This window comes from Cuculus canorus, chromosome 2 (assembly GCF_017976375.1).
Source record: "Cuculus canorus isolate bCucCan1 chromosome 2, bCucCan1.pri, whole genome shotgun sequence".
Classification (NCBI taxonomy): Eukaryota; Metazoa; Chordata; class Aves; order Cuculiformes; family Cuculidae; genus Cuculus; species Cuculus canorus.
The window spans coordinates 7,248,960-7,268,229 of NC_071402.1; the positions used below are offsets into that span (position 1 = coordinate 7,248,960).

Here is a 19,270-nt window from a genome sequence, read left to right on the forward strand (position 1 = left end):
CAGCTCGGGTAGTAAGATGTTTTTCTTACAGTAATGAATTAATCCTGAGAAAATCTATAATCCTATAATCTTCCTTCCTTCCTTTCCTCTTTTCATTCCTGCCACCCCTTTTTATTGTTCTTATAATTTATAAAGCTTTTCTACCATTTCTGCTAATGGTTCTTGCCAAGACTATTTTGGATGCCTTCAAGTTTCCCTACAGTTTTACATTCCATTTGCCTTGCCTGTATGAAAAGGTCCCATCACATCTTTAAATTCCCTCTATTAATTTTAAATAAGAACAAACTAACTCTTAGTCTTTTCCCTATGATTCATATCCATAGGCTTTCATACAATTTCCACTTTCAAGGACAGCTGTCCACACAAGGACATGGACATTAGGAAGAATATCTTTACCAAGAGAGTGGTGAGACACTGGAACAGGTTGCCCAGGGAAGCTGTGGCTGCCCCATCCCCGGAGGTGTTCAAGGACAGGTTGGATGGGGCCTTGGGCAGCCTGATCTAGAGAGATGTCCCTGCCCATGGCAGGGGGGTTGGAACAAGATGACATTTAAGGGCCCTTCCAACCCTAACTATTCTATGATTCTATGTTGAAAAGTCTTATGTAAAATGCACTGTAATTTTCTTTTCCTTCTTGATAACTGTAGAAAAACCTTACTCTAAATCCCTAATCCCTGGGTAATGGAAAACAACATCTTCTTGGTTTCTATCATTTGAAAGGAGAAAAGAATATGTTTCTACTATTTTTGAGTTTTCTTACCCTACAGTATAGGTACTTTTCTGGTTACTCTAGTGCAATATTTGCTAGTTGGACTCTCCAATATTTAGTCATCTCTCCGACTGAAATCCAGAGGAACAACAAACTTACATATTACTTCTCCTAATTCAAATGTAGCAGCAGAAATGAAGAATTGTTTCCAAAATTATGTCACTTGAATATATACTATTAATTTTATTATTCTTTGGGAAAGTGTTTCAAACCTGGAAAGGGAGCTGCAAGTAGCTGCAACACAGTCCTGATCTCTTGTCTCCTGTGAACTTTGTAAGAATTTATAATACCTCCAGGAAACAACATCATGGACTTCAGTTCAAAGCTTAAAATCACGTGTCCTGAATATTGTCAGCTTACATCAGGGATGTCTATTTATCTCCACGGACTGCGCTTGAGATCATTACTTCCAAAATTGGTAGTAATGTTGATGGATAAGTTTAGAGAATGAAGATAAAGAGCCAAGATTTTATTAAATCTTTTGAAAGAAATGTGAGTATAATTGTCATTAGGCAAAAAAAAAAAAAATCTAGGAAAATATCTGCACAATATATCTATTGTGGAAGCCATTAAAGACTTGCATCCCAGGTTTAACAGTATTTCTCAGCTGAGTTAGATATAACAGCTGAAAGTACTGTGGTAAGTATTTTGATTGAGCTTAGAGCTCAAAATGGCAGCCTCAGACAGGTTAAATGAGAGACAAAGTGCAAGAGAAGTTAATGTGTAGGAAAATGAGGCACAGAGATGCCTTATGGTTTGCCTAACATCTCTCAGGAAGACAGTGATAACACAGGAATCTAGATCTCTCAGGTGATGTCTGAATGGTGTTTGTGTAGCCACATATCTCTACAATGTGGTGTCTAACACGATGGCAGCGTGTATGTCTGATAATGAATACAGGATATTCTTCACACTAGATTTGAGTTCATCACCAGTTTTGTCATTGATTTTCAGGGTTACCTTGAGCAATCTACCATAACTTTGTGCAAATTTGCTCTTTGTAGTGTGATGGTAATAAGAATTTGTTGGCACCTCTATTTGTCTTAGAGAAGTAAAGACATTTTAAATTTTGGGAATAGGAGGGTTTATATGAGATTTTTTTGATCAACAGGATTTGGCCCACTTCAGTTTCAAAGTCTTAGGTGGGTTTTGGTGATAAAGGTCAGAAGGATTAGATTCAAGAATCTTTGTCTTATATTGCTTAGTCCATTTCGGAGCTTACTGCAGGACCATAATATGTATGCAAAGTTTATGCCAAATAAAAAGACCGACTGTTCAGAAAGAGATAACACATCCTTTTCTTGAATGACCCTTAACTCAGACTGAAGGCGATGAATAGCCTTACCAGAAAACAGCCCAAAGAAAGAGAACAGCTAATGGCACTCTTGGCACGTCACAGACAGAGAGAACATTAATGCAGTTTAATGAAATCGCAGAGAGAAAGCCAAATGGCTTGTGCTTGACATGCATTGACAAAGTATGATTGGTCACTTGCTGATTTATGTGCGTGTGTGATCCAGATGAAGCTGTAGGATTTCAACTGAGATAATATGCATAATTAAAAAGCAAAAAAAAATTTATCGATACAGTGGCAGAGGTTGATGGAATCTAATTAGAGAAGCAAATGAATAAGAAAAAATAATTCTATTGAGGTTTTTTTTTTTTTTTGCTGAGCTGCATAGATAGTTCAGCCATTAAATCACTAATCAGAAAAGAGCTGGCTGACCTAGGAAAGGAGCAATCTCACGTCTTAGCTGGATGGGAAGTTTTGAAATATCTGCTCAAATGAACACTTACAGGATATTAAAAAAAAACAAACAGAAGAACATTTTGGGTATCAATTAAGCTTATGGCTTATATGGAAGAAGTTCATGTTACAGATAAGTAATATATTTAACTTATTTGGAAGCTACTTTATAATGGTACTGTTTTTAACAGAAACTCTTTCAGCAAATGGAATAGCAATTATTTTTGTGTGTGCATGTGTGTTAATATTTACATGAAATTTTTATTCCTTTAGCATCTTTAATAAGCAAAGAGAACTATTTTTGTACAGTTTCGCTTGAGTTTCAAAATACCACCTGTCTGCTTCAACAATTGTGATGACGCTTCTGTTAAGAATATGAGGCCTTAAAGTAACTTACTTTGGTCTAATTCTGCCAGTCTCCATCATGTTGACTGCCTTTTTGGAGACTGTTTTGTACGTCTCTGTCTTGAGAAACCAATGCTAGTCATGTGAAATATCTCCAGAACAAAGGTTGTGAAATAATTTGTAGAAAAAAATGCAGTCAGAAGAGGAACATCTGACTTATAGCTTATTACCTTGCCCTGGGAACTCAGTGTGTTCTTCCATCCCTTTTATGGGCTGGTAAGGAGGCACATGTATTTCTACACTTTCGCCACTGCATGCAGAAACCAAATCTACTGGCCAGAATCAAAGAACACCTGGCCACTAGGAACAGGTCTCTCCTGAATGAGCAAGTGATCTGATGAGGTCCATTTGAACATGGAGGAAGAATATAATGTGAAGGGATGACTTTGCGAATGTGGATGGGATAAACCCATGTTGAACATCACACTAGAAATCAAATATGTAGCTTGTAGAATGAAAGATCCTTGCCTGCAGATGAAAAATCAGATCTCTTGTATCTAACTTAACTCTAAAAACACGTCACAGAAAGGTTATGAAAGATCTCCTGACTGGTATTGTACACAAAGAAGAAGAGAAGCCTGTAGGACCTTGAAGCCTTTTCTGTGTGCTTGCTTTTGTGATTCAGAGTGCGTTTCAGAAACCCGTGTTTGAATATCTAGGTATCTTGCCTAGATTTTTCAGAAACACTAATCAGCAATGGTGGATTCTTCCAGTGAGGGTCTGAGGTCTGCCAATCTGAATCCTCGGGCTTTTTATTTTACAATGGTATTTTAGGGACTACCTCTTCCATCTAATAAATTAGATTTATGATCATATTTTTTATTAGACTGTCACAAAATGTTTTACATATTTAATTTGCAGCAATTTACCCTGTGAGTAAAGCACAACTGGCCATAATACTGAAGATAAAAGATTGTTTAATGTACAGCCTCCATCCATAACCTTCTTGAACACTGCAGTCATAGCAATAGTACACTAGGAGAACATTTAGTTCCCAATCCATACCACTGATCAGAGGACTTGAAAATCTCACACCACCACCAGGGAAATCTTTAATATTCATTTTTACTTTAAGTCTGTGATTTTAGCTTGGACTTTTCTGATTCAGTTGCTGTTGTGTTGATGAGATGAGGTTGGATATGCTATGCAACACTAAGGGAATAGCAGGTGAATCCTAATGTTATATTAATGCTTGAAGTGTCTCTAAAATGCATATATTCACATTTTATATGTATTTCAAATCTTACATAAATGGATCTTTAAACACATGTGATGTTCCAGTTGTCAAAACATTATGTGAGCAGTGATGAGAAAAGTAGAAGGAAATCTTCCCATTGGTATCCAGAGAAAAGACTAGCTGAAATGAAATTTTGGAATCAAAATTACTCTATGTACATGGACAAACCTGGTGAGGGTGCGCTAAATCCCTCAGTCCAGATCTCCAACAAAGATATTAAACTACAATGGTCCCAATACAGACCATTAAGGAATGAATGCCACCCATGGCCCGTCTCCACCTGGACATTGAGCCATTGACCACAACCCTTTGGTGTGACCATCCAGCTAGTTCCTTATCCACCAAGGGATGCATTCATCAAACCTATATCTCTCCAATTTAGAGACAAGAATATCATGTGAGACAGTGTCCAATGATTTGCACAAGTCCAGGTAGATGATGTTGGTTACTCTTCCTTTATCCACCAAAGTTGTAGCCCTGTTGTAGAAGGCCATCACATTTGTCAGGCATGATTTGCCCTTATTGAAGCCATGTTGGCTGTCATGCATCACCTCTTTATTTTCCATGTGTCTCAGCCCAATTTCCAGGATGATCTGCTACATGATCTTGCTTGGCACAGAGGTGAGACTGACTGGCCTGTAATTCCCCAATTCTTCCTTTTTTCCTTTTCTAAAAATGGGATGCATGTTTCTTTTTTCCAGTCAGTGGGAACATCACTGGACTCACATGAGTTCTCAAATATGATTTCTGCCAAAGCAGTTCTAAACTTCCTCTAAGGTCAGCTTCACAGCCTGAAATTTCCACAGTCTTGTGATGCTAAAAGAGCTATTTATAGTGTGGGGTTTTGAAAGGCACTTCAAATCTTCATTTGCCATATTTAGGACTGGATTAATTTTTATCCTTCAGTCCTTTCACACTACACAGCAATGCAGAGTGACATTGACTCTGGAAGCAGTTATAAAACATTTGCCTGAATGGTGTAAATTGACATTTATACAAATGTGCATTTATACAAATGCCCATTGGACATGAAAGTAAAATCTTATCTTTTTGAGTTCATTAGGAAATTCATTGTTCTCTAAATGGGCTGTAATCTCTTTTCCAAAATTTAATTTTGATGTTGGATCCCTCTTTGGTCCAGTTATTCAGTGCTAAAAGTCAGATAATTTTGTGACAATGTTGTTTCTTTTCTCTGTTTCATTCAGTACAAGAGCAGAGGGGCAGTGAAGGAAAAAATCAAAACACTAGGAGTTCTGCCAGAGTACATGTCAGTCGATATTTATTAGACACAGTCACTTTCTGTCCCAAAGTCATCCCTCCAAATATACTTAGTGGAAAATGTACTTTGGCCCTTATTATTTCTCCAACTTGTTATGAATTTCTCTCATATGTTAACACAGAGGTGCATCAGCTGTAACTACAGTGCACCTAAGTCCAGGAAAGCAGAGAAAGGCAACCATCTCAGTGTATCATTTGGTGGGAATTTTTATAAAAATGAAATGAAATTTAGGCCTAAAGTTTGCAACAGTTACCACTATTTGATTAGTTGCGGTGGAGACCTATAATTAGCTCTTATTTAAGAAGGCATATGGCTCAAACAGATGGTAAAGGGAAAAAAGCAAGTTAGATAAACAGGGCTATTTGCACAAGATTTTCTGGTCTCCTTTGGTTATGTTTTGCAGTACGGTGCTTAGCTTCCAGCAAGATAGCATACTGTTCATTCAAGGAATGCCCATATGTTTAATTTTTCTCTAAAAATCAGTATGGCCTGCAAGTATTTAAGAATTTTGAAAACAGTATAAGAAATTAGATGACAAGGAAACTTAGAATATTCATACCTATTTTGTAGGGACTCTGATAAAAATCCATCTCTCCTTTTGAGGATAGTGAGAATTTCAGATGTCGAAGGCCAAGAGAAAGGACAGCCAAAGTATGTGTCTGCATGGCTGGGGGAGGTAGTCATTCACTAGATAGATTTTGTGTGTTTGTGACGCTGCCATCCAGGACAATGTGTGCTGTAGAGATCACTCAGGTTACACATAGGTGGGCTGCAGCTAGTCCAGATTGAGATTTTAAAGGTGATACTATCTATATTCATTTATTATCGCCTTCCCTGTTCACCTTTATTAATAAACTAAGTGATAGCTTCCAATTTGCTTCAGGGCAAGGACATCGAGCCCAGTTTAAACTGCCTTCTAGGGTGATTTACCAACAATTGACTTTCCACTGAAGCAGATTAGGAAAGATCACATGAACCGCTAACACAACATTACTGTGCGGTTAGTAACATAATGTTGGTGGGAAGAAAGGTTTCAAAGTCCTCACAGCTCTTTCTCGAGTGAGAGCATTGCAATGCCCTTCATCTGTCTGTGCAGGAGTGACCTGGGAGAATGAACCTGTCTCTGTTTAAGGGTTTCCTATGTCTCTGAGATTTTCTTGTGTGAGAACCCAAGTATAAAGACAATGATATGCTTCTTGTGGCTCTGAAATAAGCTGAAATACAAATGTTTAAGTGTGCACTGTTATTCAGGAAGATTTACCATAAAGCTCTGTTTACAGCTGCAGCATCTTGATTCCTTGCTTTATTGAAGACCATCTCTTTCATTAAAGCAAAACTTTGCAGAACCCTGCTTTTCCATTTATCTAAACAGCAGCATAATAATACTGCTTTTCTCGGCAGAGAGATTCAAGAAGTTGCCAGCAATTGAGTAATTATCTTGTTGCCAGTGCTATAATCAGAAAGACATTAAAAAAGTTAGATCTGAAGTTAGATCAGTTTTTCATATGGATTTTTTTCCTGACTGTGTAATCACTCCTTGTTCATTTTAGACCTCTTACACAATGCTTAATAAACCGTAGAGATAATTCTGGAGAAAGTAGGATGTAAACCTCAAGTCATCTTTCTAAAGGGCTATATTCCTTGGAGTTGTAATTTGATATTTAGAATAAAAAAAAAAAAAAAAGCCTTTTTTTTTTTCTTTGCCTTGCATAGGGAACCGATGTAATCTCTGCAGAAGCAGTGTCAGGACTGAGTTGTTACATTTTCTCCTTCCTTATTATGAAAAATAGTAATAATTCTTACTTCTTTGGGCCTCTGAATGGAGTACAGAGTCAGGGTAGATCTTATCTCTACTCTTTCTTTGTAAAACCCAGAAGTTGAATTATAAATCAGAGGTGATGAAGAGGTGCAAATATGATATTTTCCCCTATATTTCTCAGTAAAGTTGTAGTCAAGTCCTACATGTAGGCCTCAAACTGGGAGGCTGACTGGTCTGTACAGGTAGCCTGTGTTATATGTATGAAAGCGTACACAACTGCCAAGAGCCTTTTCCCTTCTTTTCCTAAAATGCTGTCACTCAGTAGTCTGTAAAGGGATTGCTGGAGGTGGTGGTGGAATGCAGTGTATTTCCTATGGAAAGAATGGAAGAGATGTACCAACAGACTTTTTCTCATTCTCTTAAATGAATGGTTGCACAACTGTCTCTTAAATGAGTTGCAGGACTGTCTTGTTCATGCTTGTAGTGGGTCTTACTGCCCTGAGAGCACTTTCACTTTCCAAATAATTTGAAGACAAATTCAACCCAAAGAAGATAAGCAGTAAATGGAAGAGTTGCATAGGGAAAGGAGACAGGGAAATAGGATTCCTTCTATCTTAAGGGACACTGCAAGCGTAAGGAGTAAATTTCCTATCAAGGAAATATACTAAGCAAAAGCTCACTTTAGACTTTCTTTGTTGAGTTCACCAAAGCTCAAGCCTTTGAAACTATGGAATAAACAGCTAAATGTAGGTCAATACAGTCGTAGTTCCCACTCTCAGCAGGGAGTGAGAGCTTCCAGCAGTTTCCACATAGTATGCCTGTCTTTCTTGGACTGACTGTGACTGCTGAGGAGCGTAGGCACAGCTCAGAGCTGTTTACATAACCGGGTAAAAAAAAAAAAAAAAAAAAAAAGCAACCTGAGAAAGCCGATAGTTTCAACCACCTCTCTCACATCATCCTGTGCTTCGTGGCAAAGGACAGAGATGCTTGTGTCAGCACAGGGCTACATTTGCTACGTCTTTTGCCAGCAACCTTCTTTGAACAATGTCAAGTGCCAGCCCTACTGCTACCATCTGTGAGCAGACAAATCTGTGAGTTTAGAGACATGAGTGTCAGAAGGTATCCCAGGAACAAGGCGAGTAAAAATTACCAGGACAATTAAGTTTTTACGGAGTAGGCTAAGGACAAGTAAGTTTGGTATGGGTAGCATTTCTTGTTAGTGAAAGAAGTTCAAGTACAACTTTACAGCCTGGTTTCTGTCTGTAACTTAAAGCACAGACTACATCCATGAATGCTACTGCCTGAAGGGTAATATCTGTGGAGCTGTTGTTATTCCCCTTTGCTTCAAGAGTCAGGGTGCCTGCATTGCTGTCAGCAATTGCTAAGTTATCTTCCTGCTGCCAAGCACTGCTCTGAGAAAAATCTTGCCACAGCCTTATGTCATACTTTAAGAGAGAGAGAAGCAGGCTGTGGCCACCGAAATAGGAAGGGATGGAATGCATTTAGGAGATGATCAGACACTCATCTGCTGTAGTTCTCTGCCAGATTTCTGCAAACTTAGATCTCTCCACTTAAAACTGAGGAACTTTTGGTACTCTAGTATCACATTCACTCACACTGATTTGAGACAACCCTAAGCATTGTAGCATGTCTTTGACTTTGACTTTTCCTTTGAATTTTCCTTTGACTTTTCCTTTGACTTTTTATGCCACCTTGCAAATCTATCTCCTAAAGCAATTACACACTAGGAGTGTTCCACACAGGAGTATGTTTGAAAGGAAAATGACATTAAACTTTCCATCCTAGAAGAGTACCACTGTATCAATATCCAAATCAAATAACATAAAAATTCCTTTGTCTGCCAGCTAGGAATAAGAATGGATTATGCCTCTAATATGATTTTAGCAGTGTCTCTAATATGATGAGGTTTAAATTAAAATAAATACGACTGCATGCTTCTGAAGAGCTAATCAGGCTGAAAGATTCTAGCCAAACTGTTATAGCAGAAGGAAATAAATGTGTATGTATCTAGGCTGCCTGGACTTATGCATAACTGTTACACAAGACGTGATGGGAAAACAATAACAGGGTGAAACACTTAGACTGTTCCTGAGTGTGCTAGATAAAAGTCAGCAATAGGAAAATTATTTGAATGTAGTTTGGATGACAGCACTATAGTCATGCTAATTAATTAGCTCAAGTCTGACTGGTCTTCTTGGTATTTAATCCACTCTTCCTCCCGTGCTATATGATTTTCTTTTTTTTCTGAAAGTACTTCTCTGTCTGTGCTATTCCAGCTCCAGCAGACCAGTGCCACAAAACCTAATAATTTTAATGACAAAACTCCATTCATTTGTCTACTTGAACCTTTAGTACTTTTTTCTTTTTTAATAAGTTCTTTCTCTTCTTTTATTTTTTCCCCCTAACTGAACTTGGAAAATCTTTAGTCTTCTGCAAATCTTTAGTCCTCTGTCAGTCTTTACTCTTTCACTTCTGATTGCAAATTACGTATGATTTTTGTACTCAAAGGCAGAATAGACTTGTAGACCTGTCCTGATTTGAAACTCTTGACAAACCAGTAGTCCCTAAGACCTTCTGATCTGGGCTTTTACCTTACCATAACTGATGGACTCAAAATGATTCTGCAAAGACCCAAATTCCCAGAAGTACCTTCTGAAAATCTTTCTTTGTAAAAAACATCTATGTGCTTGCTTCCTGATGATGATTACAGATCTGTCTCTCTTTGAAGTACTGATACTGGTACTTTTTTTAAGCCCACCTCATCAGGGCCATTCCAAAATACCGTTTCCTAAAGGACTATCTTTCAAAAGCTTCTGCAGCACTGAATGCTGGAAAGAGACAAAATTTGCCCTGACTAAATTTTGCAAAAAATTTTTGCTCAGGGGTCATGGAATTAGAACTAGCAGGGCATACTGATTTGCAGCCCAGGCAAAACTTAAAAATACCTAACTGGTTTCCAGTTGTTCATTAAATATTCACACAGGCATCACAGCCTCCTCTGGAAGGAATTCACTATAGTAGATGTTGTTGCCTTCAATGTGGGCTTGTAAACCCAAGCATGTCACACTTTTTTCCATTAGTAAAACAAGAATTACTCAGTGAGCAGTGGACTCCACACAAAAATTTGTCTTAAATTTCACAGGCTCCATTGTAACCAAAACAAAATACATACTGGAAGCACCTAAAAGCTGGGAAGGGCAAATCCCATCTGAGTTTATGTGAAGTCCATTTATGACAATGTGATACATCAGCATACAGATAACGCTACTGACTGTCTGAATTCAGTGTGGAAAAACTTAGGGTTTTGGTATAAGACTTCCTCAGATGAATCCCAATTGTATGGGCCAAATTAGTAGTTCTTACATGGATCAAGGGCCTGAAGGATTACAGAGGACTTTCAGGGTCTTAAAAAAAATGGCTACTTATTTATTTCTCTTATATTTCTTATTTAAGACTCCTCTGTACTCCCAGGCTCTGCATTCTAGATCTGCTGTTGGCTATTGTTCCCTCTCCCAGGCGGTAACTTCTGGGAGCACCAGAGCTGACAAGAAAACTTTCTCTTCTGAAAGATGCCCATTGTGGATAAAAGATGAAATTTCACAGGTGAACACCCACAGTCCTCATGGTGCTGGGTAGCAAGCCTGCCTGGAAGCTATTACATGTTTTAGCTTTTATTAGAAATGAAGTTAATGGGGTAAGTGGTGTCGTAGGGTCAGATATTTCATTTTGAAGTCCAGTCTGCCTACAGTTTAACATTTATTCTCCTTAAATACCATGTTTGGGAACCTGCAACCCACAATAACAATCTGCTCCATTACTATTAAATATTGTGAATGCAAAAGTTTAATTACAAGTACTGATACAACTGGCCTTGATAATCCTGAAGGGGAAACACATAAGGAAAAAATTGCTTATGTAGAAATCACACCAGGAATCTGTCTGTGTTTTATGCAGGTGATTCCAGCCTTTGCTCAGCCTGCGTTCATGAAAACAACGTTTACAGCAGAATATTTCAGATTTTATACAGAAATGAAGAGATCGTTCTCAATGAATCAATGAACTTCAGAGTGCACCTGCTTCTGGATGGTGAAAGGGTGAGTTGTCATGGGATGCATAAAACAAGCAGGAGGGCTGGGATTCCTCTTACATAACTGTATGTGTCCATGGCTCTGGATATCCCCATTTGAGAGGCTGTCATGGGATCTCTGTGCTGTTACAGGTCTCAGCAGTGCAGCTGGTGGAGATAAAGGCATAATTTATCTGACCAAGTACCATCATTTGCATTAGAAGGAGACCAATTGTCCCATCGTTATCTATGCTGACAAGGGTGCCTGCGGTGACTTGTTTATTGGTAAATTCTGACACTATTAATGACTGCATTAGGTCAGGTAGACCTTCTGCACTATGCCTGTTTTGTGTAGTATACACATTGGCTTTCCAGTGGAATAAGATGTTGACATATTCTGGATCAATCAGTATATCAGAAACTCAAGTTTATCAACCATGATAAGAAAGGTCAGGTTGGAAAGGGCTTTGAGCAAACTGATCAAGTTGAAAATATCTCTGCTTGCTGCAGGGGGCTTGCCTAGATGAACTTTAAATATTCCTTCCAACACATACTATTCTATGATACTATGATAATTTGTAATTTATGCACTATATCACTCATTCTACAGACCTGTGTAGATCACACTCACCTGAGAAAACTAAGAATCTTCTGCATCTTGCTAGGACCAGCTTCAACTCATGCTATCTATTACTGCAATCTTCTCCTCCTCTGTCCTTGTGACTGTTTTTTGCTAAAGCAATTACATTTCTGTGACCAAGATACACAATCCCTGTCCACCACTCAGAGGTCTTCTCACCCTTCTCCTTAGTATTCCTGATTGCAGGATTGCATGGCGGTTACTGGAGCTGACCCCCTCTACTGTCCATGTACAATCTCTTTTCTTTCCATCACTTCTCATCTAGAATGGGTTCATATTGAGATCCTTCTCCACAGTCTGCATCCACTCCTTCAGCAAACGTGAGCACCCAGACAAAGAAAGTACATTATCTTAACAACTTGTCTGGTAGGGCACCTTTATCTTCCTCTTACTGGTGTGAAACTAATGTCTTCCAGTGATAACTCCTGCTCCCAGGAGCCACAGGAAAGGAGCAAACGCAGAGTACAGAGAGGCTGTTTTACTGGACTCTTAAACAAAAAGGGAAGAAAGTGTAAAAGCAGAATGGCACTCAGGCCTGGCCCAATGTGTCCTTTCTGTGCTTTGCCAAAATATATGGCATTGATACTTGTTCTTAATGATGATGAGAGACACATAACGTCAGCTGTTTTTGTAAAATCAGAATGCCATCAACAATAGGTCCTATAAGTTATGCAACCAGTGTGAATCAGACGCTATGTGTTGAACTTGGGGTCTGAGATGCTCATCTGTCCTTCCTTGCATATTCACAGAATCACTAGGTTGGAAAAGACCTCCTGGATCATCGAGTCCAACCATTCCTATCGACCACTAAACCATGCCCCTGAGTATCTCATCCACCCATCTTTTAAATACCTCTTGGGATGGTGACAGAACTACCTCCCTGGGCAGCCTGTTCCAGTGCCAAATGACCCTTTCCATGAAAAAATCTTTTCTGATGTCCAGCCTGAACCTCCCCTGGTGGAGCTTCAGGCCATTCCCCCTTGTCATGTCCCCTGTCACTTAGAAGAAGAGGCCAGCTCCCTCCTCTCCACAACCTCCTTTCAGGTAGTTGTAGAGAGCAATAAGGTCTCCCCTCAGCCTCCTCTTCTCCAGGCTAAACAACCCCATATTTTTTTCTGGCATTAAATAGAAGAAGCTTCAATTATCCCCACAAAAGTGACACTGATCATAACTTTTAACAATATAAATGGTAGTTTAAAACTCTTTGGTTTATTAGATACCTTTTCCTATATTATCTTAGAATGCAGCATTCTTTGAATTCATCATAAACAATATTGCAGGTCGGAGACAACCTTTAGTGTTATAAAGAATTCTAATTAATTTTCATAAACTTTTGCTTCCGTTCTTAGTAAAGAAGGAGCCTTGCCTCTTTCATTAAACAATAAACAGGTAACTTGTCTGTCTCCTTGATTGCTGCCTCCATTCAAGGACAATTTACTAGCAGGTAAAAGACAGAACAAAGCAAGCTGGGATGTCACAGTGTATTAGATTTTGCGCTTTCAAGAGAAATTTAAGTGAGATGGGACATCCAGATCATTCTGTCTGAGATTCTGGCTAAATCATTAAATATTATGGAAGCATATCACAAGAACATTGAAAGCTTCAGTTATAAATATTATCACAGCTCTTAAAAGCTAGACCAAACATGTAGAAGAAACCAGAAAAAAATGAATTTAAAACTGAAAAGATGCACTTGATTCCAGGCCAGTTCAACAGAAATTGGAGTACTTGGCTTTTTATATATTTTTTATTGTATGAAATACTTTTACTTTTCATATACAAATAGTTTCTGGTGTATAGAATCCAAACAGTATTTAATAAAATGCATTTCCCTGTCAACACAGTGTTTTGGCAAGAGGGGCAGAGGTTCGAAAACAGCTTGAACTCTAGACAGCACCTTCTGCAAAATTGTGTGTGCTCACAAATGTATATGGAGTATTTTCGCACAAGTTATCAGGCCGCAGGTGGGAGCACTAGGGGGAATGCAGGCACACACCACCAATGGAGAACAGGATATTGAATTTGCAGACTTTCAGAATCACAGAATTATTATGATTGGAAAAGACCTTAAAGATTATCGAGACCAACTGTGAACCTAACATTGCCAAGCTCATGACTAAACTACATCCCTAAACACCACATTTGCACATCTTTTAAATATCTCCAGAGATACTGACTCCACCACTCCCCTGGGCACCCTGTTCCAATGCTTGAAAACCCTTTTGGTGAAGTAATATTTCCTTATATATACAGTCTAAACCTCCCCTGGCACAACTTGAGGCCACTTCCTCTTGTCCTGTCCCTTGGTACTTGGGAGAAGAGACTGACACCACCTCCTTTCAGCTAGCTGTAGAGGGCAATAAGTTCTCCCCTCAGCCTCCTTTTCTCCAGACCAAACAAACCCAGGCCCCTCAGCTGCTCCTTATAAAAGTTATACTCCAGACCCTTTACCAGCTTTGTTGATTTTCTTTGCACATTCTCCAGCACCTCAATGTCTTTCTTGTAGTGAGGGGCCCAAAACTGAACACAGTATTCAAAGTGTGGCTTCATCAGTGCTGAGTACCAGGGGAATTTACTTCTCTAGTGCTGCTGGTCATGTTGTTTCTGACAAAAGCCAGGATGCCCTTGGCCGTGGTCACTTGAGCACGCTGCTGGCTCATGTTCAGCTGTCCATTGACCAACATCCCCAGGCCCATTTCGTTGTGCAGCTTTCCAATCAAACTTTGACAGGCCTGTAGCATTGCATGAGATTGTTGCATGAGATTGGGTCATGCAATGAGACCCAAGCACAAGATCTGAAACTTAGCCTGGCTGAACCCCATACATTTGGCCTCAGCCCATCAATCCAGCCTGTTCAGATCCTTCTGCAGAGCCTTCCTTCCCTTAATCAGATCAACCCTTCTACCCAATATGTCATCTGCAAACTTACTGAGGGTGTTACTCGATCTCTTCATCCAGATCGCTGATAAAGACATTAAGTAGAACTGGTCCCAACACAGCCCTGGGGAACACTACTTCTGACCAGCCACCAACTGGATTTAACTCCATTCACTACAACTCCTTGGGCTCAGCCATTCAGCCAGCTTTTTACCCAGCAAAGACTATGCCCATCCAAGCCATGAAAAGCCAGTTTTTCCAGGAAAATGTTGTAGGAAATGATGCCAAAGGTTTTACAAAAGTCTATGCTTTCCCTCACCCATTAAGTGGGTCACCTTGTCTTAGAAGGAGATCAGGTTAGTCAGGCAGAACCTGCGTTTCATAAACCCATGTTGACGGAGCCTGATCATGTGGTTGTCCTGTACATGTCATGTGATGGTATTTGCTTTCCGTGAGACACAAGATGATTTTACAAGAAAATACAGAGTAATAATAAACTGATGCAAATTACTCAAACAAGAAATGACAAAATTAATTTCATCTTGTTTGACTCTGGGGTTGGGGGGGAAGGACAGGGGATGGGACCAAAGAATGAAATGCATATACTATTTCAAAGAAAGCTTTCAACATTTCTGTTAAGAATGGGTTTTACTGGAGAGAAGACCAGCATGTGAAAAGTAATAATATTTCCCAGAGGTCAGATGTTCCAGTACTTATGGTGTATATATTTTTTTTTAATATATGGATTGTTGCAGAACAGAATAATATTCCTGTTTAGTATGAATGTATTTCCACAAGCACAGATCTTTATTTTCTCTTTCATGAGTCGTGATTTTAATCATTAACACAACTGAAAGACTCAACAGCACTTGAAGACCTTTCACAGAGTTTCAGGAAGGACACTGCTTGACTTAGGCAGCCAAGCATTAATTATATTCCAGATATTTTTTTCAGACTAATTTCTTATGTAGGTTGGTGTGAAAATTTAAAACTTTTCTTCAAGAAGTGAAAAAAAATTAATGAAAATAATCTGATAGTATATACTCTTGGATAACTACGTTGTCTTTAAATTATAACTACAGAAAACATCATATCATCAATATTATTTTATACATGTGACTGAGGAATGACAGAATTTCAAGTTTTTCTTCTATATGAGCTATGGGAAGGCCATTCAGGTTTTTTCGCAAATAAGGATCTTATGCACTTATGTTTCTAACAACTTGAAAAAAAGAAAATACAAGAAAGTCCAGTCAATCTCAAAGCTGTATAGTAAACTGTGTCATGTAATTACTGTAAGTAATTCTGTTGTTTCTCAGCCTGTGCACAAGCTTTTTAGTGATATTTTCTCATGAAGAGTACAGTGATTTTTGATTGAGTAATAATACAGCTTTCGCTTATCTTAATATTTACGTCTCCAATATGCAAAGGCAAACGTACTATCTGGAGTGAGAATTGTGATTTGATTTTATGTGGAGTTTTGCACTATTATGAGCAGTCTGATTTCAATACAGTTACGGGATTAAAAATGCCTTATTCTTGCACCTTAATGCTTGACCCCACGCAGTGATTAATAACTCCAAGTCTCTCAGATGTCTGTTGATTGCCTCAAGGTGTTTTGAGCTGTGTCACTAGCTATTGAACTTGTTTTAAACATAGGCTCAGATTTCAGTGACAGTTGCAGGTGCTCAGCAGTATTAGGCACAGACCCAAAATTTCATCCTGTCTGTTGGAGGATGAGTTTGAACTGAATTCCTAGTTTAAATTCAGACTGTGGCTTCAATAAGGATTATTTCCTTTGAAGCTGCCACCAACTGTGATTTTTAGTGACAACAACTCATTGAAAAGGAACACATCCTCTTTTCTTTTCGAAAGACACACTGCCAGGTGTTTTGAGACAAACACAAATCTTTTCTGCTGACATCTCTGTGTCTGTGGTCTTACTAGTAGAAATTCTATATTAATTCAAAAACATTTACATTTTACATCTTTTGTAATTTTGTCAAAGTATAATCAATCCTTGACTTTCAACTTTCTTGCTTCAACAGAGCAAGATGGAGTTCCACCTTGAAAATCCTACCTAAACATAGTTTATAGTATGTATTTTATGAATCCTACCTGTCAGAACAGGCTACATGTGTCTGACATTGCCTTCAGTACATTTTTGTGTTGTTTGTTGTTAAGAAGGTGCTAATCAGCTCAAGAAATTATAATTCCATCTTGCCTAATTTAAGACCTCTAAAATTCAAATGTATCTAGACCAATATATTTCTCTAGCCTTTAACTATTGTCAATGGAAAGAGACAGGCACAAACAGAAATCAGTTGTCCTTTCCTGAGGTGTATCTCAGGATGAGTCAGCTCATGCATCTGTTTGTTGCTTTCCACTGACAAATGACAGAAACTAGATATCTCACTTCACCTTTTCATGGCAAAATTGGATAAAAAGAAATAATATCCTATCCCCAATGAGCAGTTATAATTTGCTACTTTCATACCTGTGCATCTCCTATTCTATACTGGTGTACACTAAAGGATACGTGCACTCACAGAAAAAGTTTATTTTGATAATAAATAGAGTACATTTTTGTTCATATTTCCATATAGGCTCATAGAAATTAAAACTTTTTCTATTCTACTAAACATACATTGATGTAGAAGAAAGGACATTTCAAAGGAGTGAAGGAGAAAGTGCTAGGTAGCTTAACACTTCTTCCATTCTAGTTTATCTATTTCATTGATTATAGCTGCTTGAACTATGCTAAGCTCATATGTGTTATCCAATGTAGTCCTTTCCAAGTGAAGGTAACAAACTGACAGGTCTCTTTGTGTGCTGTTTCAGAAAATCTAAATAAATATTTTATTGGATAAGGGTAATCTTTCTGATGGGACCTGTTAGATGAAGATACCAATGAGTCACCTTATGATCACACATGGTATCTCCAGTAGTTTTGGCAAGATGAATCCTACCATATCTAAATGTGGTCAAGCACCCTGCAACAGAGTGTTAAACAACAACAGTTAAACTTCCATTAACTGAAGATTTAAGAATAACGAAATTGCATTTTGCAACAAAAATGGTCTAGACTAAAATAAGTGACAAACTTCCTCCATGAATCTTTCAAGGGCCTGAAAGGGTGATTGGGAGGCAGGAAAGTCCCAGTTTGCTGAGAAACAAATTAAAAAGCTGGTGACAAGAGATCAGAAATTGCCAGAATTACTTCAGCCATTTCTAATTGTTTTAAGCTGTAAACTTTGAACCTTGTGTTGGTTACAGGTAGTTAAACAGAAGGGATGATGTCTATTTCTCAAACAAGAAAACCTAGTCTTTGTTCTCCTTCAGCTGACAAGATAACCAAAATGAATGTTTGCTCAATGAGCAACAGCAGCTTCAGAAATATTCCACTGACTCTCAGTACACAAACAAGTTTCCAACAAATGCAGTGATCTATACACTCTGGTTACTTTTGTCTGGAATGATTTTTCTGACATGTAAGGACACCCAGGAGCAGATAACACCTCTGGTTCCTTCTGATTCCTTTAGTAATTACATTGACTTACTGTCACATTTGCTCCTTTCTGCCACTGTGGCGAGGTGCTACTGTTGCTGAATATTTTTGTCTTTGCTCTTATCAGACAAGCCCATCCAACTTTACCTTCAATGCTGTAGGTGCCAAGTCATAAAAATAATCTTGCTTTTCTCTTTTTGAAGGTGGAAGATGCATTGAGTGAGGCAGACTTTCAGCTCAAGTTGGACCTGCACTTTACTGATAGCGAACAACAGTAAGTGCTGTTTTAAAGCTTAATTGGTAATGTAAGGGTTTGCTCAACTGGGAAATTACTTTGATGAAGTGAGAGTCCTCTGGAAAAAATGGATAGCTTTGATAAGTCTTTGCCTCAGTGTTGAAGTCTTTATGCTTGCTGTATTTGAAGAATATATCTTATACTCCTCTCTAAAGGAGTATTTTTTCTTCTTTAAGTGTGAGGTTTTCAAAGGTATTAGGGGTTGCTTTATCTCTGCTGCTGTTAAAGTCAAAGGGAATATCATCATTGACCATGTGAGCAGTGGGTGTGGTTCAGGAATGCATTTATCTCAGGAGACAAGGAAGTATTTTTTTGGCTGAAGATGGGTGTATGAACATGCAAAGTATTTTTCTTGTATTAAGAAATGAAACTGTCTCTATATTTTATAGGGAAAGAGTCTTCCCACTGAATTTAATTTCTTCCAACTGCATTTGATTCCATAATCTTATGTGAAGTTGGAGTGTCATCCACTCCTGAGGCACTGCTGAAAGTGTGATCCCAGATATAATTCAGCCCCACTGAATCACAGAAAAGGCTTCCAGTGAATTCAGCAGCTTTCATGGAGGGTGGGAGGGGGCACAAAGAAATCATCTGCCTTATGTTTCATGCTAAGACTGTCCCTATGTGGTTTTACTTATAGCCACAGGGCATCTGAACAAATTTCAAG

General features: G+C 38.5%; 1 protein-coding gene across 7 annotated transcripts in view; it reads left to right on the forward strand.

Moving 5' to 3' along the window:
• Positions 1 to 19,270, forward strand: part of FAM135B (family with sequence similarity 135 member B) — a 265,525-nt gene that overhangs the window by 172,085 nt on the left and 74,170 nt on the right. For 6 of the 7 annotated variants that reach the window (XM_054059779.1, XM_054059780.1, XM_054059782.1 and 3 more), the window contains 2 exons: positions 11,172 to 11,311; positions 18,512 to 18,582. In XM_054059779.1, coding sequence (XP_053915754.1) covers positions 11,172 to 11,311; positions 18,512 to 18,582 — 211 coding nt within the window. Of the gene's footprint in view, positions 1 to 11,171; positions 11,312 to 18,238; positions 18,292 to 18,511; positions 18,583 to 19,270 lie in introns of those variants that run through there. The other variant, XM_054059784.1, reaches the window with a different exon arrangement.